Raw genomic sequence first — 10,748 nt, forward strand, 5'->3', positions numbered from 1 at the left:
CCCCCCCCCCCCCCCCCCCCCCCCCAGCACTGAAATGGGTGAGACAGAAGCGGAAGGTGATTCTTAAAGAAACAGAGGGCAATTTCAAGGCATTTAGAAGAGGAAGTGATGAGAAGATATGTTTATTTTCTATTTAAACACAAAACAGTGTTTTAATAACAGCTAAAGGTGACATAGAATTTAAATGTATGCCTGAGATACACATAATATTACCCCTTTAATTTGACCCATAACAGAATAGGTGTCTCAAGTTTAATTATAAATATTAATCATAGGGAAAAAATTCAAAATGTAAAGAAAAAAATTCTAAAGAAATCATTTTAATGAATAATCATTGTTTTTTGTGTGTAGGTTTATGTATTGGACATAAATAAAATGTAACATGCATTTTTTGAATGAAAATCGAGTGAACTGTCCACATTGATCCTTCATCTGTGGAAAAAAAAAAAAACACCAATTCACAAATATTGACTTGTTAGTAATGGAGTTAATAATCAGATATAAAAATGTTTTGGTTATTTATTTATTTATTTATTGGTTTCTGACACCATAGCACGATTAAACATTCCCCGGGTCAAACTGACCCGGGAACGTTGTTGCCGTTCCTCAGAAACAAACATAACAGGAGGTTAAATGAGTTTTATCAATGGTGTCCTCCTGACACCTTAATGACATTTGTTGAGCATGTTCTTGTTGTTGCCAGGGAGCAATATTTAGTTTATGCTACAATCATACATAAGTAGAAAAAATGTGGAAGCCATTGCCAAAAAAAATAAAGAAAATAAGAAAAAAGAAACCTAGTTTGGTCACAAATTTCTTTCTAAACATATGTTGTTCAATAAAAAAAATCAGACACTGACAGATGAAGGCTTCATTGCAACACAGTATTGTGCTTGGAAAACCTGCTTTACTGTCATCAAAACAAAGGTTAATTTGACAACTCATAACCAAGTCTTCAAACCACTAAAAAAATCTAAGGGGCTGAGACATCCAACCCCATAAATCAAGTGGGAAAAATGGAAACCTTCAAAATGGTATGGCTGATGAACAGAAACATCAAGTATTAGCATTTTGAGCATAAATTGAATAAAAACAAGACATTGGTATTTTTCCAAGACTGGTAAAGACCTTTGTCACAAAAACTACTGATTAGAGCTGAGCAATAAAATAATAAACACACAGATAGACACATGATTAATATCAGAAAATGTCTGATAGATAGCTGATAATTTCACTGAACTCCGAAATAGAACTGCACAGCATTCTGGGGGACACAGAGAAAAGGTTTTAGCCACTCCACATTTCACAGCCCAGTTAAGCACTCTTGTTGGCATCCAGCAACTCGATCACTCTTTGGTAAGCTAGCAACAATGTTGTTAGTTGCAGTTTTGTGTTTTGCCACTGGACCTCATAACTGCATAGAAATAAAGAAAGAATGACGTGGAGTAAAAGGAGAAAATGAGTGCAACAGCTCGAGAGGAAATTGTGAATAAAAGAGGAAATAAGTAAAACAAATAACAAATCAATAATTATTGAAATAGACCGAAATGCTTGTGATACATTTTTCAGCCATTTGACCCAGCCCCACTACTGATCACTGTTGTTTATTTTTTTAGGTAATTACAATATTCAGATCTACCTAACTTCTAACACTACTGATTAAAAGAGTATGAGCATTGACGTGAGGGGTTTACAACCCAATATTAACTTGTTTGTTTCAGATAAAGAACACAAAAAGCTGGCTCTGAGGAAAGTACAGCAGGTCTGTTCGATTCCTTTTCGGTCCACTATGTTCCCAAGCTACTTCCACAGCTTTGGGATGACCGAGAACTACATTGTGTTTGTGGAGCAGCCCTTCAAACTGGACATTGTCAAACTCGCAACCGCCTATTTTAGAGGAATCAACTGGGGGAAGTGCCTCAAATTTGATGAGAACGACAATGTAAGTTGCCTAAAATTCCACCAGTATAAATAGCCAAACAATTATGAAGACAGAAAACATGAACCTGGCTCTATAACGTCTCTATCAGTCTGACTGTAATCATTATATGGAGTCGTCTCTCTTTCCAGACTTATTTCCACATCATCAACAAAAATACAGGAAAAGCTGTGTCCACTCGTTTCTATGGAGATGCTTTGGTGATTTTCCACCACATCAACGCCTATGAGGAAGATGGACATGTGGTTTTCGACATCATTGCCTACAAGGATAGTAATCTGTACGACATGTTCTACCTCCACAACATAAGACAAGAAACCAAAAGCTTCATTGAGAAAAACAAGTTGTTCTCCCCACCAGTTTGCCAGAGATTTGTTTTGCCACTTAATATCCAGAAGGTACGGTTAGACTGAGAAATTACATCAAAGTGCATTCATATTATTTTTCACTTCACTATCACTGCTTGGTTATCCTGCAGGAATCCCCCAAAGGAACTAATCTTGTGACATTAGCGGACACCACAGCTCAGGCATTGATGCAGGAGGATGGGTCCATCTACTGTCAGCCAGACATACTTTTTGAAGGTGTTTTTTTATATATATAAAATAAGCTATCTAACATACAGTGCAAAAAACCTTTTTTTTAAACTAATGTGTTTCATTCTTCAACAGGTTTGGAGTTGCCAGGGATTAATTACAACTTCAACACCAGGAAGTACAGATACTTCTACGGCTCCAGGTTGGAGTGGTCTCCCCACCCCAACAAGGTGAAGCATGTCAGAGAGAAAATAATGATTAAAAAATAGCTGAAGCAAAACTTTTTAAATAACATTAGCTGTGAAGTACATGGAGTGTGGAATGAATGATTTTAACTATTAATGAGTTAATTAGGTATGTCTTTTGTAAGTTAATGACTTTAAAAAGACAGAATTAGCAGCATGCTAAGATGTCCCAAAACCCATTATAATCAAGTTGTTACTCTTCATCCTGAGAGAAAATTTGTTACAAATCAGCAGTTGATTTTTTAAAAACAAAAGTTATTATCCAAAAAATTAACTGTGACTTGTTCAGTGTGGGGCAGCTGTGGCTGTAGCTTACCACCATCAGTATGTGATTGGGTAAAGTGTAAAGCGCTTTGGAGTCCACATGGACTTGATAAGGTGCTTTGTAAGTTCAAGCCATTTACCATTTGAAATAATTGTGTCCTAAAGATCGCCAAAGTAGACATCAACACCAAGACTCACATTGAGTGGCATCAAGAGAACTGCTACCCTTCAGAGCCGGTGTTTGTTGCATCTCCAGGAGCAGAGGAGGAAGATGATGGTGAGAGTTGTATCTTACGTTACCAGACTGAGAGGGTCATTTCTTTTCTGACTGTTTATTTTATTCTTCTTCCAGGAGTCATCCTGTCATCCATCATTTCTTCAGAAACCGACATTTCTCCCTTCCTGCTTGTCCTCAATGCCAAAACCTTTGAGGAGATCGCCCGGGCCTCCATTCCTGCCCCGGTCCACATAGACCTTCATGGACTTTTCATCCCTGCAGCCGACTGACTACATCCTCTGGAGACATTTTTCAACATACAGCCTTGTCTTCACATTTCTGAAAATGTGCCTTTATTCACAAGACACAAAGAAGTGACAGCATCCTTAACTTAAATTTTTATATTATTTAAAAAAAAACACAAATAGTGGTCTAGGGAGAGAAAATTAAGCTAAATTTGGATGAAATATTCATGTCGAATGAGCAACATCAATAATAAGAGCCTGTTTTGCTACTTTTGTGACTGAAATGGCCTTCAGAAGACAAATTCTGAATGCAAGAAGAATATTTGGAAGAGTCAAGTTGAAGCTTTCAGACCAAGAACCCCGAACCAAGTGACATTTTAAAATCTTCTGACAGTCACTATGCTATGATGCTGGCATATGATCGATGGATGAGGATTACCATACAGTTCTTCACGTCACCTTAAATCAGCAGCTATGTGAATGAAACCTGGACACATTCGAGTGTTCAAACAGAACCATTAACCCAAACACACATTACAACAGCTTTCTGATAGGATAAATTAGGATAGCATTAAGCTTGTTGGATGCTGTTCTCAAAGTTTTACCTCAACCTGATTGAAATCATGTGAGCTGTAACCCTGCATGGAAAAACAAGTAAAGGAAATGGATGAATCATAGTTAAGAAACAGGTCCATGCAGGAAACCAACCAATCTAATTGAACTCTACTAATTATTCCAAGAAGAACGGTGCTCAAATCTATAGCCACAATTCTGCCAGAAGATTGTTAATGAAGACATATGTGGTTCAGGTGCAACTTGTCAAAAGACATTTAACCAAATATTATTGAATGCATGGATACATTTTGACCCTGTATGTATGTATAATTAAGACCGTATGGGTTTGAAAAAAAAAATAAATAAATAAATTCGAACTATTTTAAAAATGTCTTTAAAGTTGCACATTGCAAACAAAATGATGAAAATAAATAATTCAGAGACAAAATTCATGAGTGGAGGAAACTTCTACGTTTTCCTCATGGATTTGTTAGTCCGTCACTGATGACATACAATGTAAATTTTTCAAACTATAAATTGATGTTTTTTATTATTATACTAGTTGAAAATGACAATTTATTTCAGAAAGACCTATTCAATTATCTTGTTAAATATCCTTATTTAAGAAAACAGTATGTAACCAACTAGTGTAACTTACAAATAGATAAGTTGAGAAACTTAGATTCCAATGTTGAAGCTATAGTTAGTCTATCTTTCTAAGTTCAAAAAGGAGGATAATAAGCACAACAACCATATTATCAAGAATGAACAGATTATTTAATACAACTTGAAACAGAATGTCACTGTACAGTTTTTTTTTTAACATAAAGTGTCCACCTTTTTTTTTTTAATCAGGCAGTGTATTTCCTTTGGTTCAGATTTTCTTATAGTTCAGTTCGTCCTTTAGAAGTTTTGTTTCCCCTTTTTCTTTCAGTAATTTAAGTCAGTCAGWCAAGTCTTTGTAAAATGGCCATGTGTTTCTTTGGATCAAAAAAAATCTTATCTTATCCAGGGCAAAGTAAGCAGCGGTTCCAGCAGTCCCAGGTCTRGGGTTGAAACCTGGAGTTCAGCAATCCAATCCAGGCCTGCGATGCTATGCAGCTGGACAGTCTTCAAAGTTGAATGGGGTTCAAAAAAAAACCAACCAGAGAAAAATCACAGTAAAAGTGTATTTTACTGCCAGGGATCAGGTCACGAATCTTCTTTTCTCTTAACCGTTACCAGAATTAATCAAGATGTTTATCTTATAGCATGCAGTAATTCGCACACGTGCTACAGCCAGCTACGGTTTTCTTCTTCTTCTAATAATTTTTCTGCTGTCTAAGCCAGAGTGTAACTCACAAGCCACCTGCTGGCGGTTTCTGGTATGACAAGAAAACTCAGAAAATGAAAATATAAACTAAATTTCTGGGAACATTTAATAACAAAACAAAATCCTACTGAAATAAAATACTACTAACAATATCACACATATACATGTGGGTTACATCCTCCCCCCCATTAATTGCATGCGTCCCTGCATGTCAACATCTCCTAAGCATCAAATACAGGGGCATTAAAGTCACTTTCAAGAGCTATTTGTAGTGCTTTTTCTAAGCCACTAAGTAAAGACTGCATAACTACCACAAGTGGGTTTCCTAAGGATGGGTAGGTGAGTCTCTTGGGATGGGTTCTTTCTCTTGTTGATCTCCTTACTTCAACATTCTTTTCATGGTTGTCCGTTCCAATAGAGATAACAGTTTCAGATGTTTCGGGGTTGTCAATATCTATTATGACATGGTCTGGTGGTTGGATGGACATTCGAGGTGTGGGTGACTGGGTTAACTCACCCTTGAGCTGCTGCTCTTCTGATATGGTCTCTTTTGGCTCTTGTGGCTCAAATGGTGAAGCTTCAGGATTAAGTGATGGCASTGAAACATGTTCGTTTGTCACGTCTTGTTCTGRATTATCAGRTTCGGTTCTCTCACTAGCAAGTTCATTTATGTCCAACATTTGGTCTTCAGATCCAATTTGCATGTCTCTGTCCTGTTCATCACCGTTTCGGGTTCCAACATTAGTCACCATCTTTATTGGAGGATAATAATAATACTCCACATCTTCATCCTCGCTGTCCAGCAGCGAATCCTCTGGAACTTCATTTCCAGCACCTCTTTTTGTTGCACTTGACTGTAGTCTTTTAGACTTCCTTGTTTGGGTTTGTGTTATGGGCTCAGGTTGCTCTTTCGCAACTGACAGAAAACCACAGGGCAGTAACAAGTCTCTATGCAAGACTCTTTCTYGACCCACATCATCAAAAGGAGCTARTACATAAACAGGGAGGTTTTCCATCTGTTTGATCACTTTGTAAACAGTGTTAGTCCACCTGTTGGAAATCTTGTGTTTACCACGGAGACCTACATTTCTCACTAACACACGATCTCCCACTTCGAGTTTAGACTCCCTCACCTTGTTGTCAAATCTCTGTTTGTTGTAAGAGGCAGTCTTTTCGCTATGTTCAATAGCAATTTTGTAGCTCTCTGTCAAACTGTCTCTGAGGCCTTTTACATACTGACTATGTGTTTCGCCCCTCCCAATAGGCTTGTCGAGTCCAAATGCAATATCAATGGGTAAGTTTGGCTGTCTTCCAAACATGAGCTGGTAAGGTGAGTATCCAGTCGTGTCYTTCTTTGTGCAATTATAGGCATGCACCAATGGCTGCACAAAATCTCTCCACCTTAACTTATCCTCTTCTTGTAAGGTGCCCAACATGGCAAGGAGTGTCCTATTAAATCTTTCCACAGGATTTCCACGTGGATGATAAGGAGTCGTTCTTGTTTTTTTTATTCCAAGCAGATTGCATAGCTCTCTGATCAACGTGGACTCAAAATCCCGGCCCTGATCACTATGCAAACGCTCCGGCAGGCCGTAGTGAATAAAAAAATTATTCCACAAGGCTTTGGCCACGGTTTTTGCTTTTTGGTCAACTGTGGGTACTGCCACTGCGTACTTGGTGAAGTGGTCAGTGATTACGAGTATATTTTTTGACCCTTTTTCATCAGATTCCAAAGACAGGTAGTCCATGCAGACTAGCTCCAGCGGTCTGCTGGTACAAATGTTCACCAAAGGGGCACTGTGTTCAGCTCTGGCTTTTTGTCTYATGCACCTCTCACATGTGTGTATTTTGTTGTTTATGTCAGTGAACATGCGTGGCCAATAAAAGCGTGCACGAACCAGATCTGTGGTGCGATCTACACCCATATGTCCCATACAGTCATGTAGGCTGTCCAAAGCCTCATTTCGAAAAGTCCTCGGCAGAACTAGTTGGAAAGATGGCACACCATTTAGAAGTCTTTTCCGGTAAAGCACTTCATCTCTCATAACTAGTTGGTCCCATAGCCGTAACATGAGCTGGACTTCTCTNTTAGTTGGGGCTCCTTTGGCCTGTATTACTGCAGCAATGCGGCGTGGCATGGAGTCGATCAGTCTGTGGCACTGCTCAGGAGAACCCAAGTTGCTCTGATAGTGGCCTTCAGCCTTCAGCTCTTCTGAATTGTACAGTCTGCCATATCACATCCTCCTCTTTACAATACCCCATACATTTTCTATGAGGTTAAGGTCAGGAGAGTTTGTTGGCCAATTAAGAACAGTTACCATGGTACTGGTAGCTTTGGCACTATCTCTTCACCTCTATTAATGTGTTGGACACAGAGCTCTGTGAACAGCCAGCCTCTCTTCAGCAAGGACCTTTTGTGTCTTGTTCTCCTCATGCAAGGTGTCAATGGTCGTCTTTTAAACAACTGTCAAGTCAGCAGTTTTCACCATGATTGTGTCATCTACAGAACTAGACTGAGACCATTTAAAGGCCTCTGCAGGTGTTTTGAGTTAATTAGCTGATTGGTGTGACACCAGGTGTCTTCTATTTTGAACCTTTTCACAATATTGGGTAACACTTTATTTGAAGGGGTGTGCATAAGACTGTCATGACACTGTCATAAATATGACATAACACCTGTCATGAACTTAAATGAGCCCTCAAAAATCTTTTTAACTATTGTCATTAAGTGTCATTCGGTAAATTATGACACTTTTAATGCAAAGTTCACATTGTTTAAAATGTCTTGATGACAACTTGACATTAACCAAGAAATCATAACCTGTTAAAAAAGCTATTAAGTATCAACTTTAACATTTTATCACACTGTCATTTGTTGTTAGTCTTAACTTTGGCTGTCATGAGACCAATATATGTCATTAATATTTTCCCTTACCTCAAGCAAAGTGGAACATGTTAAGATTAATTATAAAGATGTAATTAAGTGCCATTACACTGATAAATGCTCATAAATACTCTAACTTCTCATGACTTTTTTTTGTCTTGGTTAATGTCAAGTTGTCATAAGACATTTTAAACAATGTCAACTTTGCATTAAAAATGTCATAATTTAGCAAATGACACTTAATGACAACAGCCATAAACATTCATGAGGGCACATTTGAGTTCATGACAGGTGTTATGTCATATTTATGACAGTCTTATGCACACCTCTTCAAATAAAGTGTTACCCAATATTTTAATTTTCTGAGATACTGAAATTGGGGTTTTCATTAGTTGTCAGTTATAATCAACATTAAAATAAATGAACATTTGAAATATCTGTCTGTGTGTAATGAATGAATATACAAGTTTCATTTTTTGAATGGAATTACTGAAATAAATCATTTTTTTCCATTATATTCTATTTTTATGACCAGCACCTGTAGATTATCACCTCAATGTTTTAAAATTTGTCTGTGAAAAAAGTACCAAAAGTTTATAAAAAACTTGAATAAAAATAAGTTAAAGTAAAAATATCTTTATAGAAAATGTTAAAAATAATAAGTTTCACCAATAAGAAAAGTACTCAATAAAAGTCAGAACTGCGCACAATAGATGGTAAAGTACTTTTACCCACTCTGAGAAATTGTGTTGAATTTACTTTACCAAGTTATGTGAACAGGTTCCACTACCAAGTTGAGAAAATTTAAAGCTGTGCAAACTTATTTTGAGCTGCAGAGCAGGTTTGAAGATGATTATTTGATGTTTTTTTTAACGTTCTACAGGCTCTGACATGGTAACTAAATTGGAAACAGTTTTTGAAAAAATCTGTAAAACTTGAAAAAATCTGAGATTCCTCTGTATACCTGCAAAATGCGGAAAATACTGTGTAAATTACAGACAATCCGTACAAGTTCACATGTATGCATTTCTGACACTCATTTCAGCATATGTTCATGTTTTATGGGAGGGGTCCTCTGTGGGGGTGGGCTCCAGGGAGGTGCTGTGCACAAATAGGACGTGCTTTGTATGAGCGTTTAGGCAGCACACATGGCTACGACAGGAGATTCAAGGATTTCTCAAACATGCATGAATGTTTGAAAATGATCTCTGGGTATGTGTTTGATGAGAGGATGACAGCTCCAAAAAGTCAATTTTGCATAATAGCCCTCCTTTAAAAAAATTAAATTAAGACATTTAGACAATAGTTAATTTTTAATGGTTTTCACTGTGAATTAAAAATTCTCAGTCTGCAGGTTTTATTAGAATCATGGGAATTTATTACATCAGCAGTTGCAACAAAAACATTTTAAAATCTGTCACTCATCACCCCGCCTTCCAACATGGCCGCCAAACTGCACAGCAAAGTGAATGTCGACTTTTCAAAGTCTGTGAAGTCGATGTTACCACTGCTGTTCTAAAAAGAGAACTCCAGAAATACTCGTAATTACTCCTGTGAGGCTCGGAGCTGTTTGCCAGCATCCTCGTTAGCGTTGTTGGGGAGGAAGGGGACAAAGTCTTGACATGAAGCGGCAGCCACAAGTCAGAGACCGAGAAGAGAAAAAATAAGAACGTTGATGCTGAAGAACAGGCACGTTGGAATACTGAGAGTGTGTTTGTGTGTGTGTGAAATGTGTCTAAACTATCACTGTTTACAACAGTGGGGAAAAAAAAATGTTGTTTCTCACAGAAAAACACTTTCACTTCTTGTTTTTGTCTCTCTGCCGCTGCCTTGTTTACTAACAGAGGAAGATTGTGTTTTTGTTTGTTGTTGTTTTAGGTCCTTCAGATGATCTCAAATGTCTTCTTCAGCTCCATGATCAGCTGCCAGTCAGTTTTCTGCATTTCGTCTCGGAACCAGTTCTTCAGGGCATCAATGGATGCTCGTGTAATCTGAAACAACAGCACAGCTTCTGTTAACACTGTTTTCTGATCAATTCAGCATTGAACTTAACTAATTCTAAAGCTTTAACAAACTTTCTAAGCTTCATATTGACAATAACAAAAGAACTTGCTCAGTGCAGAACAGCTGGACACAAGTTATATTTATTAATATAAATGCAATTATTTGAGTTTTAATCACTTCTTTGGTGGAAACAGCAGCCAACAAACATGCATATTTTATTTGTTTATATAACTTTTTTAAACAAAAATGTATTTTAGTCAAATGTATCTCAACTATTACGTCATTACTATGCTTAATCTATATCAGTGATATAAAAATTTAATTTTTCATATAAAAATTGTTACGTTTTACAACGGTGACATTTAATGATCATCAAATTTCAGAGGCTGGAGTTCATTTAGAGTGAAGAACAAGCAGCTGAACATTTGTATGTAGGCCTGTCACGATAACAAATTTTGCTGGGCGATTAATTGTCTCAAAATTTATTGCGATAAACGATAATATTGCCTGGTGACCGTTTTACAACTAATAATTATAAAAGCATAAT

General features: G+C 37.2%; 2 protein-coding genes across 3 annotated transcripts in view; one reads left to right on the forward strand and one right to left on the reverse strand.

The window, feature by feature from the left end:
• bco1l (beta-carotene oxygenase 1, like) overlaps positions 1 to 4,378 on the forward strand; it is an 18,085-nt gene extending 13,707 nt beyond the window's left edge. Inside the window, exons 6-11 of the mRNA XM_014024317.1 lie at positions 1,722 to 1,942; positions 2,071 to 2,337; positions 2,418 to 2,523; positions 2,611 to 2,705; positions 3,150 to 3,261; positions 3,337 to 4,378. Of these exons, the coding sequence (XP_013879771.1) occupies positions 1,722 to 1,942; positions 2,071 to 2,337; positions 2,418 to 2,523; positions 2,611 to 2,705; positions 3,150 to 3,261; positions 3,337 to 3,491 (956 nt within the window). The 3' untranslated portion in view covers positions 3,492 to 4,378. The remainder of the gene's footprint in view (positions 1 to 1,721; positions 1,943 to 2,070; positions 2,338 to 2,417; positions 2,524 to 2,610; positions 2,706 to 3,149; positions 3,262 to 3,336) is intronic.
• A 5,117-nt stretch (positions 4,379 to 9,495) lies between these two features.
• eif5b (eukaryotic translation initiation factor 5B) overlaps positions 9,496 to 10,748 on the reverse strand; it is a 29,663-nt gene continuing 28,410 nt past the window's right edge. For both annotated transcript variants that reach the window (XM_014024316.1, XM_014024315.1), the window contains one exon: positions 9,496 to 10,188. In XM_014024316.1, the coding sequence (XP_013879770.1) occupies positions 10,081 to 10,188 (108 nt within the window). In that variant the 3' untranslated portion in view covers positions 9,496 to 10,080. The remainder of the gene's footprint in view (positions 10,189 to 10,748) is intronic.

Source organism: Austrofundulus limnaeus, unplaced genomic scaffold (assembly GCF_001266775.1).
Source record: "Austrofundulus limnaeus strain Quisiro unplaced genomic scaffold, Austrofundulus_limnaeus-1.0 Scaffold418, whole genome shotgun sequence".
NCBI classification, from domain to species: domain Eukaryota; kingdom Metazoa; phylum Chordata; class Actinopteri; order Cyprinodontiformes; family Rivulidae; genus Austrofundulus; species Austrofundulus limnaeus.